The sequence below is a fragment of the Oenanthe melanoleuca genome, chromosome 1 (genome assembly GCF_029582105.1).
Source record: "Oenanthe melanoleuca isolate GR-GAL-2019-014 chromosome 1, OMel1.0, whole genome shotgun sequence".
Lineage (NCBI taxonomy): Eukaryota > Metazoa > Chordata > Aves > Passeriformes > Muscicapidae > Oenanthe > Oenanthe melanoleuca.
In genome coordinates this window covers 44,806,372-44,825,049 of record NC_079333.1, presented here as the reverse complement: position 1 = coordinate 44,825,049, position 18,678 = coordinate 44,806,372, and the positions used below count along the sequence as shown (strand labels likewise).

Below are 18,678 nucleotides of genomic sequence, written 5' to 3'. Positions count from 1 at the left end.
TGAGCGTATTTGCCTGTTTGGTGTGCTTCTGCTCTGTATCTCCTCTAGGAAATATAACAAAGCACAAACAAGAATTCAGATTTTGTGAGAGAAGGAGGGCTCTGATTTTTTTTTTTTTTTTATTTTTTTTTTTAACTAGGATATGCATGTGTTTTCTAAGGGAAGATCCAATTTTAAGAGACACCTGCATCCACTTTAACCTTCCGGTCTTTGTGATCCCTGCTTTTGCCACCAGTCAATTAGTGGACTCAGGAGGACATTCTGGGTCAAGCTATACCAAATACCACAAATCCTCATTAACGCTAATTAGTGCTCAGTAGATTAATTGGTGGCGAAGCTCATCTTTTTTTAATTACTTGAGCAAATGAGACAGCAGGACCTTGTGGTCAGCTTTGAATTATTCTGTTTGTTTTGATGCACCTCATTTGAATGTGTAAAGCCAGATGTTTGTTGCCTAGATTTAAGGGCTGTTTGCTTTTGTGAGGGATGAGAAGAAGAGAATACAAAAATAAAATGAAGGTCTCTGTTGACACCTTTGAGCAATTCAGATAGGAAGATGGAAGAGTCATTTTATTCATGGAATTGAAAGCATTGTTATTATGAAATAACATGTTGCCTTTAGTTTACCTTTTGATTTGTCATTCACGTAATGAATGTGTGTGATGTTGCTAGCACAGGCTTCCAGGCAGGCAGAAGTCATCTTGACTCTCTTATGAAGCCATCACAAAGGTATTCCTGGCCTAAGGTATGCTGCATTATTGATAGCAACTAAATCTGATTTTAGCTGACGTGACTAATGATTTTTTTAAATCCTTTTTTTTCATAGAAACCCTCAGAATTGAAACCTTTTAATAGTTTTGTTCTTGTCAAGTATTTGTTTAGTTCAGAGCATTTTGTCTGTGTCCTTTGTCCTTCACATAATTACAGATAGATGGTGCCTCTCCCTTACACCCTCAGAGGACACTGACTAACCAGCAAAGCATATTTCATTGTCACTTCCATAAGAATGTCTGAATTTGTGACTTCTTCCATTCTGACAAGATTTTTGAGTTCCTGAATATGGACACAACTGTTCAGTATTCAGAGTGTGATCTCATGATCTCTTATCCTTTTGCCTCAGTGTATCTGAAGATGCCATCCTTAGACCCCATGGGAGTGTTTAGGCCCTTGCTCGGAGTCACTGGAAAGCAGAATTAAATCTGAAAATCATGGTTAATGCTTGGGATTGATTTACAAGCAATATTTCTGTGAACAAGGCCTAACCTGTTGCCTGTGAGTCCAGTGTTGTAGTTACTTTTGCATCAAAGTGTGAGGCAGACTGAGAAGTCTTCACTTTGTTATCTGTTAGCAGTAGGCAGAAACCTTTTCTGGAGGCAGGGACTTGGTATGAGTGCAAACACTTAATAGTTAAGAAAGGCACTTCAATTTTCTTTTCCTTTCAGGGTTTTTACTGGGAGATCTAATATCTGTTAATAAATCAAATACTCATAAAATTCAGAAGAACTGTATTGGATTACCTTCTGTGTATTAAAGGTTTCCTGACTTTCAGTCTGTTTAGTCATCCCTCATATGCAAACCACAAATGCTTTAGTTCTGCTGTGAGTTTTTCTTTCTCTGCATAGATACAATCCAATATAATTTCCCAAATGGGAAAATTACATGTGATTTCAGTTTGAACTTGTTGATTATAATTAGGAATATCAAAGACAGCATAGCTTTGGCATTCTTAGCGTTCCAATGTGTCACTCCTGTTCAGAGGACAGCACGCTTTCCTCCACACATTGCATGCAGAATCCTAGGGAGCTAAGCATTATTGGTCTCCACCTGTTGCTGCATGTTAGACAAACTGATGAAGAATATTTCCTTGTGAGTTTTTCTGCTGTGGTTAATTCTATTCTTAGTGTAAGGATTTTGTGGCAAATATTGCTTATTTGTCCCTTACAAAAAGCATTTTTTATTGGTTTGAGATTCCTTTTTTTAAATCACCCTCCTACTGAGTTAGGAAAGACTCTTCCTACATGTTCTTTACCTGCAGAACATGAGCAAGTATTGCACTTCTGTCATTCACAGGACAGCACTGTGTTCAGACAGTGTTTCACTAAACTAACAAGGTACCAGCAGTCTTCTGAAGTCAGCAGAAGGTTGTACAGTACAGCATCACTGGTTTACACATGCACTGGTAGTGGCTGGCTCTGCAGTCTGTCAGCTTCCTAAGCAAGGAAGGTTAAAAGGTTAGAGAAGTTTCATGTCTTGCTATGTGCCTTCCATCACCCTTGCCTGGTAATTCTTCGTAGTACATGTTTTCCATCATGCTGCCTGCTTGGAGCAGGTAGAAACTTCTTTCTGTATCTACTTGATTTTCTTACAGCCAACAACTGGTCTTGAGTTTTTTACGTGGTTGGGTCCTACAAGATTTTTAGCAGCCTTCATGCTGTAACCCTGGTTTTAATGGAAACCTGTGATTCTTTCTTCTTTGAACACAGGCAGGTCTCATGAGCCAAGAATTGTTAGAGTTTTTTTGACAAACTCAGTTGGAATCAATACTTTTGCTTCAAAATTTATTATCGACTTCTGTTTTATGTTGAGGGAATACTACTGACTGCAGGCAGGGAAAGCAACCTGCCATACCCTTTGCAGGTGTGATTCTGTGGTGCCAGGGGAAGGAGGGGAAGAGGCCAAGTGTCTGAAAATGCTGAGAGTTTGTAAAGACTCCTTTTGAGGAGGAGTCCATAGGTTTTACAAGCTCCTACTTCAGATGTGTGAGCTTGAGCTTGAAGATCACAGGAAAAAGAGAAGGATTCCACCCTTTCTTTTGTGGACACCTCATTATGCACTGAACAGAGGACTGTGAGCCTGGCTATTAACCTAATGGACTATTAAGTGGAATATAAGCCTGCATGGCTGGATTACATACTACAGGCATCTCAGAGATTCTTCAGTTACTTTCCTGATTGAAGTTAGAAAACTGCTTCAGTGAAAGGGAGTTGTTTGCTTAAAACTGTTGTTAGCATGTCGACAGCAGCAGCTGCACTTGCTGGCATTTCCATTTCATACACCAAATGCATGTGAATTTGTAATCTAATCCAAGAAAGATACCAGCATTGGCATTCAGGTGTGTATCCATGTTTGTAGCACAATAAGTAGAGTTTCTCCTTGTGAATAAAGATGTGAAAGAAAAAGCAGACTGTGAAAATGGAGACACGGTGTAAATGTGGGGCAAATGGAATTAAGGCACTGCAAGGAGCTGTACCAGCAAACAGATCCCTTCTATGCACTAGCTCCATCTCAGTGTTAGGAATTAGGGTGAGATGGAAAAATCAGACCAGTTGTGGAGAACTTTGAACTAAAGTAGCCTCTAATATTTTTCTGAAAATAATCTGGTATTTAAGTTACATGAGGCTCCAGTGCAATGAGATTTTAAGGCCTACATTATTTTAAAACCCCACTGAACTTAGTGGGATTGATATACATAATTAAGTGCTTTGAAAGGTCAGGATCTTAGTAGTCATCATTTTTAAACTCTGGGCATAAAGTTCTTGATGGAACGAGTGTTGTGTTTTTTATAAAAATCAAAGTGGAGAGTGCCTCTAGTAATTCTTGTAGGTATGTTAAACCTGTTGTAAGTATACTGTGTTTTTCACCTTAGGTTTTTCTTTTCACTTTTTGTAAATCCAGCAGTAATTTTTTCAGGCCTCTGACAAGAACTGTGTAAACCAAAGACGTTTTTAATAAAAGAAACTGGGTAGAAAGTTTTCTTTCCATATGGGTGGTTAAAATGAGAGCGTTCTTTAGAAGGCAGAATTAACTATGGATCCTACCTTTAGTTGCTTCAGGCCATTTTGCAGGTGTGATAGAAGCCTTATGCTAAGCTACAATGTTTTGCTCCTTCTCTCTAAGGCAGTTTGTGGATGCTGTGACTCATGTGCATAATACTAAAGAGAAATCTTATTAATCTTCCTTATCACTCGATGTCAGACTTCTGATGTGGTTTATAATAATCAGGCATCAGGCATTCAGAAATCACAATGATGGTGATATTAGGAATGAATTGACCAAAGGCAGATTTCTACAAAGTGTCCTTAGAAAGGAGGAGTTCTCTTGATAATGTGCAGTTTAAAGAAAGAAAAAATTCTTTGTCGTGCTACAACTTTAGTGCTAACAAAGTCAAAGCTGCCAAGTACTTTAAATACAGTTGACTTTTACCTTGAAATCATCTGGTTGCTCACTGGTGTTTTCTGTGTCTTTGTGTCTCCCTTAGCGTGAACGAACGTGACCATTTGTTAAAGAGGCTCGGCAGGAAAACTCCTCCGAGCCTTTTCCGCGCTCACTCTGTGCAGCAAAGTGTCTCACGTAAGTAGCGCTCCCTCTGTGTCTCACGGCACCAGCCCACATGGGGCAAGCAAAGGGTGATTACTTTCTAATTAAATTGTGGGGAGAGATAATCTAGCGCTCAGGCTGAGCTGCCAAGCAAGACACGTACATTTGGAAGTGGAATTAGTGTATCTGGCCCTAGGCAAGGGGAGCTCAAATGTGGTTAATTCCCCAGGATCCAATCAACAGGCCCAAATGATAAAATCCCAGTGTGCAGGTTCTCAAAAGGTAGAATTCTGGTAGTCTTAAGAACAGTCTAAAAATCAAAAACTCTGCATAAAATGTTGTGATACAGCCAGCTTTAATAGTAATTAGTTCTGTATGAAATGCCATATTAGCTGTGGTTAGCTGAGAATGCAGTGATATTTCAGGGATGCCATTAGAGTTCTGTGTATTGCTGGTGAGTAAAGCCAGGGCCTGCAGAGCTGCTTCTCTCCTCTCTCTCTTTGTCCACTGCTGGGAGAAGGGACATCACAACTGGCTACTGCTGCTGCTTCAAATAAATGGCAATTCTTGTTCATGTAGAAGTTATCCATTTATTCATCTTCCTGTGTCTGCTGGACCTGCTGGGTTTTCTCTCAGTGTTTTAAAGGCTTCCACAGTATTTAAAATCATCTTTAGCAGCTCTGTGGGCCAGATGCACTGAAGGACCATTCTGTCTTCAGGTACCAGAGAGCCCAGTCAGCCCTTTCTGGTGAGAAAATGCAGTCTCTCTTGTGATGAAACTGATGGTGACAATAGGCTTATTTACTAACAAAAATAACTCCCTCAGTGTGTGCAATACTGCTGCACTCAAAGCCAGGGGCAGACTCAGGATTTGGGGTTTGTATTGCCATTGCAATAGGAAGTGACACCCCTGACAGGTTAAGAATCACAAAGGAGTCAAATCTCATTGCTGGCTGTGTCTTGTTCTGTAGCAGAACTGTTACAGCCCAGGTCATGGAGGCAGGGCTGGAATAATACCTGAGGTATTCTTGTTTTCCATGGGAAATTCGACTAGAAGGGGTGGGACAGTGATAGATCTGGTAGTCTTTGTCCTTGAGAGAGTCTTTGGAAGGCTGCTGTCACTGTCAAGGGATGTAGGGTTTTTGGTCATCGATCCCATTACATCTGGGAAGAGAGGCCAGTGAGCAAAGCAGCCCTGTGGACCACATTTCTGCAAGGATTTAATCCTTTGTATAAAGGAGACAGGGATGCTGATAGCAACATGGCTTTGGGCATGCAAACACACTCTTTGAGGAGATTCCAAAAGCAACAATTGGCAGAAGAAATCCTTAAAATGCACAAATAAATGGCTGTCAGAATAGTCCACTGTGGAGACTTACCACAGTCTGTGAAACCTGTGAAGCAGTGCAGAAAGGAGATACACCAGAGGTAACTAGTCAGACTTAATATGTGGTTTTAATCTCAAAGAACACATCACCAAGTTGCTAGTAGGTGAACAGCTATTGGGAAAGAAAAAGGAGATCAAAATAAACCCTAATTTGGATAATCAGCTTCCCTATAAATGCAAATGATTGAGTGCTAAATGAATCAGGCCAGTCAGGACAGGTTACAATCAACAATCTGTTTTTCACATGAACATAAATTTTGACTGTAAAGCTGTTAGGATTGAAAGATGATTTTTGTGATGTATCCATGACTTCTGTCATCTCTTGTCAAATATTATTCTCCAGTGTTGCATAGCTGCTACATATACAAGGCCATGTGAAATCCAGGGAACATATGTGCTGTTTTCACAACCCTGAGTTGTACAACTGTTTACTAAATGCTAGAAATCTTCAAAGCAAAGAGTTGATGAATGGGGCAGTAGCCTTGATGTGCCGGGCTGCTATCTTAAATCACACTACAAGTACTCTGTTTGAAGTCTTGAACTGTTCATATGTTCCACCAGGCCCTAAGTTCCCAGGCTGTGAAGACCAAAAATTGCTTTTGTGACTTCAACTCAGAATCTGTTGCTTACATATAAAGCAGGAAAATGGTTTGTTTAGTTAAAGCTGACAAAAGCTTGAGCAAATGAATTGCCTTGGTCCCAACAAGGAATGAAAATGGGATTAAATTTCCTAGCACAGATTGTAAAGATGCTGTACTGGGTTGGAAATTATTTTTGACAGCAACCATTTCTAAATGTTTTGGGAGGAAGCAATGCCTAAACAACTTTGTTTCCAGTCACATGGAAAGGAGAAAAATCTCACAGGGAGTTTTTGGGCTGTTACTGATGGTCAGTGGTGAGAGGAAAGAGCTGCCTGAGATAAGGCTACACAGAGGCAGAAACTCACTCTGTGTTTCCTTAGCTCTCTGTTGGTAAGCCAGCCCTTCTCCAAAAACACTAGCACAGGACAAGACCTTAAGGCATTATGAGGCAGCAGAACTTCTGGGAAGTTTATGAAAACTTTAAAAAAAAAAAAGGGAGTGTGAAGCTCCTGTTTGGATGGCATTGTCAGGAGACTTTAGTGGAAGAACTGCATGGGGTTGTCAAGCCCAGTGCTAACATAAAACCATCTCAGAGCAATCGTGTAGGCAGTGCTGACAACACTGCTCCCCAGGCTGTGTTCACCTCTTGGTCATTCCCCATTGCCATATTCTTTCTGAAGTCTCTTAAGAATGTCCAGGCTCCTCTCAGATCTGAGGGAAGGAGCAATAATATTTCCAAAAACTCTCCCTCAGATGTTTTCCTGGCAGTGAGGTTTTCTCCAGGTCTCCATCCAGGTTCTTGTTTTTTCACTGCTGTGACTTTGTGAGAGTAGCACCTCCTTTAGACAAACTCTATAGATATAAAATATGGCTCTTGACCTCCCCTTTCTTCCTGCGTGACTGACCTGTATCACCTGTGTCCCTAGAGGATGGGAAGAGTGCCTTCCATCCATAAGGAAAGTTCCCTAGAGTGCTTTCCCTCCTGTAATGCCCCTGCTGGTGCTCAGTTATCATTTGCCTCAATATGCTCTTTAAACACAGAGCTGAGTCCTGCTCCCGTTAAGCACGGCTTTGGCAGAACTCCCCCTGAAACGCCAAGAGCCATGCCTGACTGAGGATTACTGCACTTGGCCCAGGCTTCCTGTGCTAGCAAAGAAAATCCCTCTTCCTTTGACAGAATATGGTGATTTCATAGAGTAAATCTGAATGCAGAGCATATGGTGTGCACCTTATTAATCAGTGGAGAAAAAGCACCTGTCATCTGAGGTTCGTTTCACAGTATGGGGGCTGACAAATAATAAATAATAATAATGTGTTCATGCTGAGGGCTCTAATCCCACCATTTATTCTTCACTAGCAGACACCTTCTTCCTTTCACTTTTCTGCTAGTGCATTTTTATTTGAAAACAACAGGGGATCTACTTGAGATGCTTTTTAAGCTTTTTCCTCTTGTCTTGTATGTGCTTGAAATATAATATATATTCTGTATTTTTCCAAGCTACATGTTTGTTGATTGCTAAGTGGAGTTGCAGTCTTTTAATATCAATTTAGGAAAAATAAATAGGAATAATTGGTTTAGAATTTGATGCTGTGGCATCTGACTCTATTTTCAACTTGCAAATACCGGTAAGTTGGTATCTGAGACTAAAGAGATGGGACCATTTGTCAGGAATTCCTCTTGGGTACTTAAGAAAACACAGGCATGGTTTATCAGAACAGAAATTAATTGCTTCTGTAAGCATTAGTCAAACTGTTCAATGTCTTAGGCAGCTTTCCCTTTCCCAGGTTAAATAGAAGATGGCTGCTGGAGAAGTCAAAGCTGACTTAGCATTCACTTTTTAACTGGTAAATGTGAACTGTGACATCACAGCAAATCTCCTTAAAAGCTCTGCAGAACCAAATGTTTTGCCAGAGACAGAATTTGGCAGGTCAAGTGATACCACAATGTTGAATTTGATTATGTCAGAGAGAGTTTTGCTATCAAAGAAGCAATATTTCCTAAAAGAGATTTCAAAAAATGTCCCTCATGTCTCCTCAACTCCCTAAAAGTTTTAGTGGATTTGAATCCGGGCATTTTTATCCAAAGGCAAACAACAGGATGCATTTTATGATTTGGACTGTACTAAACCACAATAGCACTGCAGTATGAGCTAGTGAATTGCTGCAGCAGGTGAGGGTTCTGATGGGCTGCCAGTGACAGCTGCCTTCTTGCTGGCTGGCCTAAACAATCCTAGGACAGACAGTTTGGATGTATCAGAGGAGAGTGCAAGGAGTAGAAGGCCTCTGAAACAAATCCCTGAAGTGACTAAAACTGTAAGTAGTCCTTCCATGAGACCTTCTGGAGAAAAAAGAACCCTCTGGACTCTTTCTGGTCTTGGTCTTAGAAGCTGTTGCCCATGAGAGTGTAGTTGAGCTTGCACAATGTTGCTGTCTGTGTTCAGGGCATGGAGGTGGTTGCTGTAATCCAGCATTGCACAGACCAGAAGACCCATGGCAGTGAACAGAAAAAGGGTGTGTAAAATTAGAGACCTAATGGGAGACTAGATTTAGATCTACTCATAGAATATCAAAGCTTTACGAAAATCCAAAACCCAACAGGATGCTTTTAAAATTCACTAGATGCCTGATAATATCTGGTACCAGTGAAACCTTAGATTTGATGAGAACATGAATCTCTTCTTAGCAAATGAGCCCCAATGACAGATATTCAAAAGTGCCTCTTTCCTCCATTAATGGAAAATTTCAGAGTATAAAGGTCCTTCCTTCTGTGAGCGGGTTGTGCCCAGAAATCTCCAAAGAAATGTGCTCCTTCCTTGGTCTGCTGCAGGACAGCTGAACAATGAGGGCCTTGTTCCCAAGGCAGGCTCATAGGTGTGGTTTTAAAACTGGAGTTGGGGGAAAAGTTCAAACTTCTGGAAAGTTCCCTCATAACTGACAGATGGAAACTTTCATTGTTTTTGGATGGGGTCTGGAAGCAGTGGAAATGTAGAGCTGCTTGGGGAATGTGGATGGGACTCAAGCATTCACAGCATTTTGATTCCACAAGGCACAGTCAGCTGCTTAAACAGCTTGAAGTTCAATTTTAATTGTAATGTGAATAGAAAAATGTAATACGAACTCATCTTCCTGTGTAGAAATCTACAGGAAAAGTTTTAAATGACCTGCCAAATGCTGAGCTTCAGCTGAGAAGCTTGGGGATCACAGCCTTTCCCCATGACATACACACAAAACCCTTGCTGGTAGTCCAGGATGGATGAAGGACATGAAGATGTAGGATACCCCTGGTATTCTTAATCACAGATCATCTTAGCCTGAAATGTCTTGCTGTTTAAGGTGTTTCCTATTGTGTGAGAGCAGTGAACAGGTTCCTTTGAATTTTGCACTGGCCTTGCAGAGTGGTTGGGCTGCCTGGCTGTTTGCAGCCTGTGCTAGCACTGGGAATAAGCAGGTCATGGGAAGATCACACCCAGGACTGACTTGTGTGGTCAGTGCTGGATTTGCAGTAGTTATGGCAGTTGAAGACTCTGCTATGCTGGATGATCTTATGGATAAGTAAATATGGCAAAGCCACCTCAGTGCAAATCAGGTAATGGCACATGGGCTTCAGTCTTCTAGGGCTTAAGCTTGCAGTCTTTGACCAAGTTGACTTATCCGTGGAGAATTTAGCCAAAAAACTAACAGGATGCTGGCCCTTCTCATGGAACAAACCCACTGGAGGTGTTTGTCTAAGTGTGAATCTACCCTTTTTAAAATGAAAGCCTGTTTTGTATATTATACTTCCTTTGCAATGATCCAGTATGGACATACTTTTTTCCAAAAGACTGTTTGCACTTTATGAATGTTTTCTGTGAACCTTCAGCTACAGTCAGGAAAAATGAACCTGTGCCTCTGTAGCGGTATGTGTATTGGCATGGAATCATTCAGGGAAAATAAAATGGGATGCTGGGATGATTGGTCATGTAATCAAATCAAGGTTCCTGCTGTCCTGCAGGAACCTCACTTCCATGAGGGAGATGTGACTGGAGCAATGTGAATGTATTTCTGTTTGAATCCTCTCCACTTACTGGCAAAGATTTCCTGTTGTGCTTGTGACTCAGAGTGTCAAAAAATCTCCTCTCCTTTACTATAGTTTTCCATCCAGAATCTTCTGTGGGACCACACCTGCAAGTCTGCCTGCTGTTTCACCATGCTGGCCTATTAGCTTTTTGTGACTGTTTTACCCAGCACTGTGGTATTCTGCAGATGCTATCAGAAATGTCACTTGCATGTCCACAGTACTTTAAAAGAAATCAGACACATGGTTTTTTTCATCTGAGTAGTTTCTAGGGAGCACACAGCATTGTGCTAGCTAGCAGGATTAACAAAATAGACACTTCCAGAATGTGTATTTGCTCTATGCAAAATATAAGTGACTGAAGAGAGTGAGAGAATCAAGAGTTTCACGGTGTCATTTGTCAGATGCCATTGAAAATTTGTTTAAAAAAATATCCTGAGGGGAGTTAAGAGGAAGATGTGAGAAAAATCTGACTGTGGGCTAGACATTCCCACCTTTCCCCAGAGAAACTGCTGGTATCAAGCAGACTACAGAAAAGTAAAGCCGAAATGCAAATCTCTACTTCTCTGTTAAGTCTTTAAAGAAGCTCTGCCACTATGGGAGTACTATGGGAGTGTGTTCAAATCAATTAGGTTAACTCAGAGGGCATTGGTGACTGTGTGCACTGACCTGGCCTGGGGAGGGGAGCAGAGGGACAGAGCTGGCAGCAAACACCTTTTCTGTGCCACGTGGGCAATGCAGTGCACAGCTCTAAGTATCAGAAGCACAGCACAGAAATTAAGATGGTTGCAGTCCCAATCACATAACTTGAGTGATGTCTAAAAGTGGTCTGTGCTCTTGAGCTCAACTCCAGTGATTGATTGCTTTTTTCTTCTCTTGCTTTTTCAGATGGGTATGCATTTTCTCAAGAAGAACACGGTGTTGTTTCCCAGTCACAAGTTGTTCGATCCTACGATACAACCAAAAGGAGAACAGAAATAGAATAAATTATTCTTTACTTGATGGGTGGTGGGAATAATGGGGTTTGGATCAATGCATCCACTGTTAACACATTCTTGACTAGGTTTGGCAGCAGCAGCCAAAACACCAGAGAACTCATTTCTGTGGCCTTAGCCAACAAGTTTCTGTATTCTCCCTGCAAACCTTGAGTGCTTATTGTGGGGGAAAATCATTGTTTGACTTCAGTCGCAAAGCTCTGCCTAAAGTTTTGTTTATGTTGTTATGAAGCATTTGACTGTGTTATGTGAGATGTGAAATTAAAAACAATGTTTTACCACTATTTAAAACATCGGCATAAGGTTGTTCTGGGGGAAAAGTAGAAAATGTATGTTCCATGAGAAATCAGCCTTCGCTTAATTGGAACGGGGTGCTGAGATTTCCTTTTTTGTTACACACAGACAAAGTGCACACTACTGCATGCAGACTTTACTTCTTCTTGTATTCACTGTTTACTAATTTGGCTGAAATTTTCAACAGACCATTTGGCATAACATTTTTGTTGGCAACACAGTTTGTAGCTAAAAATGCTTATTTGCCTTCTTCTGACAGAATAACACAAGATAGCAATCAATTACTAGGAATATTTCTTGCCCTCTTACAGGATTTATTAGGGTTCTATCTTAGCTTTCTGAAACCCAACTAATAGCTTACTCACACAGCCAGAATGTGGAAGTCAGAGCTTGGCAGGGCAGCTGTCTTGAGTGCATGACATTGTACACAAAGATGAACTCAACTAGGTGCCTCCTCATAATGCTTCCTGATGCATTTGGATGTGCACTCCAAATGTAGCCTGGGACTTCCCTCCATGACCCCATTCCCAGTTTAATGGTAGAGCAAAACAGTGAGAATTTTAGTTTAAAGGTACCACCTTCTCAGATATGTTGATAAGATGTACATCTGCATAGGAGGCTGATAGTGTGACCCTCCCCTGGCCAGGTGAGAGAGGTTTGCAGGGAGGGCAGGAAGGGATTACACATGTGCATGCACACACATGGACATACACAGAGCTGGCCATTGTGAAGACAAGACCTGCTGTTTGTTTGCTCAGCCAAACCAGTCCCTCTTCTAGATCTGATCCATCAACAGGCTTCCCAAAACACTCAGACCCATGAGCCTTGGAAGGAATGCTGGCTCCATGGCCTTGCTGTGCCACTGGGACAGGCGTGCTGCTGCATAGATTGGAATTTTAAAGAAATAAAAAAAAAAAAAAGGCAAAAACTGGGGCATAAGTTAAAGCTGAAAGAGCTCTTAGAAAGCTTATACTGTCCTCCAGACAAGTTCTATTAATTTTAGTCGCCAAGCCACGTTTCTGAACAGTACAAAGTAAATACTGCTGTGTTTAAGCCAGGCTTCGTGGTTAATGTATATACTACATCTGTGTATTTAAAAAGTTGGCGTTGTTTTTTGCTCTATTGACCATCATCCAGAACTTTTTATTGATTTAAATATATCCGAAAGCAATTTGAATATGAATGTTTATGTTTAGCAGAGGAAAGGAAAGCTCCAGCTTGGCCTACTGGTTTAATCTTCCTCAAGGGTTGCCAGAAATGCCAGCTCTCAAGTGCTGTAATTCAATTTCCAGTGCCACCTCAGAGATTTGGAGTCCCCTTCTATTTCAGAAAAGGCAAATTTTGCTCCTGCAGCACCAGTCAGGATTGGTCTTGGATTAGGCCGATGGCACAGAGGGAAAAGTCATCACCTTCTTTCTGGAGTGCTGATGAGACAATTATGCAATAAGGAAAACGTGCAAATAATTTTGCCATAGGCATGAATGTCAAGGGGCCAAGTGTGAATGTATGTATTTTCTGGGAGAGGAATTTTGTTTAAAGGCACAAATGCTAGTGCAGAGAATAAATAACGGAGGAGTAAACCTGATCCCAGGGGCCTTTAAATCTTAATGGTGATATAACCTGTTAAACACTTCCTTTTATTTAGAAACCAAATCTGTTTAGGAAATGTGTGGTGTAAGCCTCTCCTCAGAACTGCTAATTGTTTCTTCCTTTTGTAAAAACACAAGGAAAATTAACTTCCCACCAAGGCAAAATGAGATCAGCTTAGTCTTTGTACTCTAAGCTATACACCAAACATTGGCATGTAAACAATTTGGAGGCTTTTCATGAGGCTGCAGAAAAGAAAAAGAAAAAAACTTTTAAAAGCCTTTGGATAATGAAGAATGGCAAGTAAATGTGTTAAGCAGTGAATAGAGGGGATCCTGGAGTTTTTTCTGTTCTTAACTTAAGACAACAAAATTTTACAGAACATAATGAAAGATGCTGGGGAGGAGCAGCTGCCATCTGATGTGATTTATTTTATTAGTGCAGACTACGGGCTGCATCATTGTGACCTCCCTGTAAATTGAGGTCAGTGTGTGTCACAAACAAAAACCCTGCCTAGAGTGAATGGTAGCTTAGACTGGGGTACGTGTGTTGGTTGTCAGCTCAATGGGAATTGCACATGGGATTTGTCACAGGGCTATACAGTATGTGACACTGGGGCTAGTGGGTCAGACTTTATCATCACTGTATGGCCTTAATCTCTAGCTGAGTTAATTCTGTAGAACCCACCCAGGTCAAGACCTGGCATTCTTCTTGTTCTTTGGAGTCATTACAGGAATTAATGTATTGTAATGTGCTGTAGACTGGGTGTTGGAGTTGCTTGTCTTGCTGAGCAATGATGAGGTGTATTTGGTGCTGTGTTAGCAGAAGGAGAATGACAGCTGCTCTGCATCAACAGAATTCCTTGTTCATTAGGGCAAATGCACGGAGCAGTAACAGCAGCCTTTGAAAGTGCTGTGTGAAAATGTTATCAACTAGACAGGGTATCGGAGCAGAAGGAATGGGGGATTTCTGCGTGACTGTCCAGACCTAACCACCGAGGGCTGATCAGAAAAGGGCTTCCTGAGCAGCTCTCTGCACTGACCAAAGGGAGAGGGGTTTGGATATTCAGATGGAAGTGGTGATTTTCCTGAATTAGATTTGGCTCTGGTTGCTGCTTTTTATAGCACCATAATCGCAGCTTGCATAGAAGCTGCTGCTCCTTTAATGATTGCCCAGTAGCAATTTAAAGCTGGTGAGCGGGAGCCTGAGCTGCTCTGAGCACTGCTGAGAAGTCTGTTGACATTTTCTTTTTCTTGACAGGGCTTCAGGTCTTGCTGTAGGGAGCTAGAATGGGAAGTCAGTAATAACTTGTCAGGGAGAAATGGCAAATAACCAATAAAAGTATCTGGGTCAAACTGAGCTGCTAATATAGCTAAAAATGTGTGTAGAGTTAACATGAACTATATGGGCTGTAAATTAAGATAACAGTCAAGCCTCACTAATCTGCAGTTCACTAGACTACACTCCCCTTAGTGCATGCCAGAACTGTGCAGTCTCTTCCCCTGCCTCAGCCAGCAGCTCATAGCAGATGCTGCAGGGAAGTCTTCTGTTACCAAGATTGCATTATTTTTTACAGCATGTACTGGAGTGTGTTTGCTGCAAGACAGTCATAATAACAAAGTCATAAATAAAGCAGAGAAAGCTTTATTTATGTGAATATGTGAAATGTGGGAACATGGTCAGTGGCCACACAGGGTGCAACTTGGCTCTCTATGGACAACCCAAGAGCATGAGAGGTGCACAGTCCTTACACTTTCCCTGTCCTGCAGGCTTAGTTTGCTCTTTGGGGCTAACTCACTAAATCTTCTGTTTTCACATTACCTTCAGTCATCAGTGAAGACTAGTGAGTGATACTCTATTTGCATTCTCCCTTGGTTTTATAAATAATGACTTAATTTAATCTTTAAATGCTCAGAGGAGCGTACTTCTCACAGCTCAGGTTTGAAGCAGAGCAGGCATTGAGTGGGTGCTTGGCCCTGAGAAGCACCTTGGGTTTGTTAAAATAACCTCAGTGCTTAACACTAATGAGAAAGCTATCTTAATTTTGAATCATCACACAGTATCAATGCCTTAAACTTCAGTCAGGTTGCAGGAGATCTGTCTGTGTCCTGTTGAGTCTAAAAAGAAATGGTGATGGTGTGAAATAACTGAGGGGTTGGAGAGGAGAATTTGGTGTGTCTGGGTAGCAGTCTGCTTCTAAATGTGGCACTGACCATGCATGTTCCTCAGCCTCCAGATAGTTGGACCCCTTCTGTCCTGTCAGGAAGTATTCTTGTACTCACATCTTCCCAGTATCCTATAGACACCCAAGAGAGGTTTCACTGCCTTTCAGCATCTGTGTCCAGAGCTGTGTGTCCAGAGAAGGCCACAGGATAGGTCAGTACAATAAGTGACCACAAAATAAATCCATATGCATACTTTTCCATATGTAGCAGTAAGATTAATGGAGGCTTTGAGCTTTGTTGGCAAATGAAAACCAGAAAGTGCCCTGCACTGCTTGGCCACACAAGTGAATCCCAAAGGTGATTGCTTCTCAATGACCTGCAGGAAACCTAGACAGCCTGGCTAAGTTTATCTGGCCAGGAATGTGCTTTTGGATGGGCTGTCTGGAGAGGTGATGGCACTGGGAAACAAAATAGATCAGCCAAGACCACTGCTGCTGTTAGAGGTTGGTGAGGGAGGGATTCCTCAGGCATCCATGGAGAGCTGTGATAAAGCTGATTTCTTTGGCTCCTTCCTGTGGCTCTGGGAAGGGAGCAGAGCTGAGTTGAGAATTTGTGAAGTGCTGTCAGCTCCTGAAGCTGAGTTTCTCTTGTACCAAGCTGAGTCCTGGGCTTGGAATGGGTCCCTGCCAGAAGAGAAGTGTCCCCTGCTTAGCATCCTTTGGCTCTGGCAGGTTGTTTCCTGGGTTATAAAGATTGCTAAATTGTTTACTGGATCCTCTTTGCCTCATGGACTCACCAGAACTTAGCACTGTAATTATTTCAATCCTGTCTGACAGTCTTTTATGGAGAATTAGTGGGACTTCTGCTTAGATGTTGTTCCTGGGCAAGTTCCTGTCCCTCAGGCCAGTGCAAGGGGCTTGTTAATTTGGGGACCTGGATCTCTTTGTGATAGTGCATGAAGCCCAGGGGTTGTTTCATTTGGATTCATGGCCTACTCATTTGTAGTGTGGACAGAAGGTAAGGTGGCTGAGTACTGGTGTTTATCCAAAGCATTTATGTATGAAGGAGGTGAGATAAGTTTTCCTGAAGTCTACCACAAGAGGTCTATTCTCCTTCAGCATCTTTGTAGCTACTAAAGAGAAACAGAAATTGGTAAATGACAAATTCTGTGTGGGCAGTCCCAGCTCTGGGCAATCATTCAGAAGTGTAACGATGAAGAAAAGTGTTAATGTATTGCCAGACTGTCGCTAAGCATAGCTGGAAGGTCAGCACCCTTGAAATTATGGAGCAATGAAGCCAACATTAACAGAAAGACATGATTGTTTTAAACTCTAACTACCTTACTGGGTGGTTTTCCTGCGAAGATGTTCCAGATGTTGTCTTGGCATAAATTAATCAATTTCAAAACATCTGCAGGGTTTCTTAGAAAACACGGAGTTCAGAGGAGTGCATATGCTCTCCTCTGCCCTTCTGGTTGATATGTTATTCAGAAAGGGAATGAGGGTACTTGCTGTTCTTTCTGTCAAGAGTTCATAGACTGGAAAGTTGCTCAAAGTTGTTGCTCAACTCTTTTTTTTTCTTTGTTTTTTTTTTTGTTTTTTTTTTTTTTTTTTTAAAAAAAAAAAAAAAAAAGCTCCAGTTATAAAGCAGTGAGGCAGCCACGTCCTCTGGGACTGTGTACATGTGTGTTGTGGAAGAGTTATCTGACTTGAAAACCCCCCCCGTCCCTCCTCCTGCCCCCAAAGTGCAGCCCATTGCACTGGGAGGTCAAATACTCAGTGTCTTGAGTGACAGGATCTTTAACAGCATCTTTTTCATCAGTGAGCCAAGTCATGTGCCCACTTGTCTGTCATATCTGTACTCGAATTGCTTAAATATTGTTTCAGATGGGGACGTTTTAATCTGGATATGCAGAGAGGAGTGATGCTGTGGGGGGATGTTTAATTGGCTCCCAGCAGAGCAGCAGTGGTGTGTGGGTTTTTCCTCTAGAAGTGTTACCATTTTCAGGTCCTATTAATGTCCTCTGGTAGTTTAAATACAGCATTGCATTACAGTGCAGTTTGTTTCCCTCCCAGACTGAATACAAATGAAGGTCACTTACTTGTATTTTTAGAAGGTTCAGAAAACTTAGACAATTTGTAGCTTTGAACAGCATTGTTGACTGTTGTATGTCTGCATAAAAATATTTCCAATAAACCTTTTATTAAAGCAATCCAGCGGACCGAGGCTTGTTTGTTTTATCCCCCCACAAGCTTTGCAGCAAGAGTTCAGTGTTAAATACATTTGAGATTTAGCCTGAAAAGCTGTTGAATGGATTATTTTTATTTTTTCATGGCCTTTTGGGTGTGTTTTAAGGGCCTGCTCATTAGAGCAAGGGTTGAGTTCCTTTAATAGGTCTCAAATCAGGCCCCAAATGCAAGGCTAGTATGGCAAAATAAGAATGGTGCTGCTGAGCTGACAGCAGGTACTGGTATTTGAATAGTGTCTTCAGGGGGAAAACTGTATTTTTATATAAGCTAGATGGAGAGAGATTCTTCTACAAATGATACACTTGATCTCACCAAGGTTCACCAAAATAAAGCTTGGAAGTCTTTTGTCCCAGTTAAGTCACGTAGACACAGCAGGGGAAAATTAAGCCCTAAAACCCTTCCCTTGCCTCCTTCCTTGCAGCTAAATTTGCAAGAGGCTTTTTTAACACTGGGCCTTCAGGTTCTTGAGTCTGATGGAACATGGTCTGATAGTGCAGTGAGATGTGAAGTGAGGCAAGACTGTCAGATCCCTATACAAAATGAAAGGGTATGAGCTTTAAAAAAGGGATCCCTTTGTCCAAATATTAATAGATGCTGGAATTAAAAATGCATATTTATATATGGTCTGGCTAAAATTTTTCCCTCTTAGGGTGCTGTAACTTGAGGAATAGGATTTTTCATCATAGATTGCCAACAGAACCACTTTTAAAAGTGTAGAGAGACATTTTTACAACAAATTATTTCTGGATTTTTTTTTAAATTGTGGAACAGAAAGAAGGTGTAAGCCAAATCTCCCCCTCTTCCCTTAACAAGTCATTGCTTGAGCACATTTCAAAACATTTTTATCCCAAAAGCCAGACCAGTATCTGCTTTTCCTTTGCAGGGAAATAAAAAGAGAGTGATGAACTAGTGTATCCCTGTTTGGCTGCAGTAAATGCCTGCTCCTTCCCTGGGCCCCCATAGCTGCAAGCATGCAGCAGCAGGAACTGTGCTGTTTGTAGAAGTTTCTCACACATCTGGGCAATCAATTATGCCAAAGTAAAATTGAT

At 41.5% G+C, this 18,678-nt stretch overlaps 1 protein-coding gene across 2 annotated transcripts in view; it reads left to right on the top strand.

The window, feature by feature from the left end:
• The window catches only part of ATP8A2 (ATPase phospholipid transporting 8A2), a 314,082-nt gene extending 297,100 nt beyond the window's left edge, over nt 1–16,982 (top strand). For both annotated transcript variants that reach the window (XM_056495071.1, XM_056495079.1), the window contains 2 exons: nt 4,259–4,350; nt 11,228–16,982. In XM_056495071.1, coding sequence (XP_056351046.1) covers nt 4,259–4,350; nt 11,228–11,325 — 190 coding nt within the window. In that variant the 3' untranslated portion in view covers nt 11,326–16,982. The remainder of the gene's footprint in view (nt 1–4,258; nt 4,351–11,227) is intronic.
• Nucleotides 16,983–18,678: the final 1,696 nt, after the last annotated feature.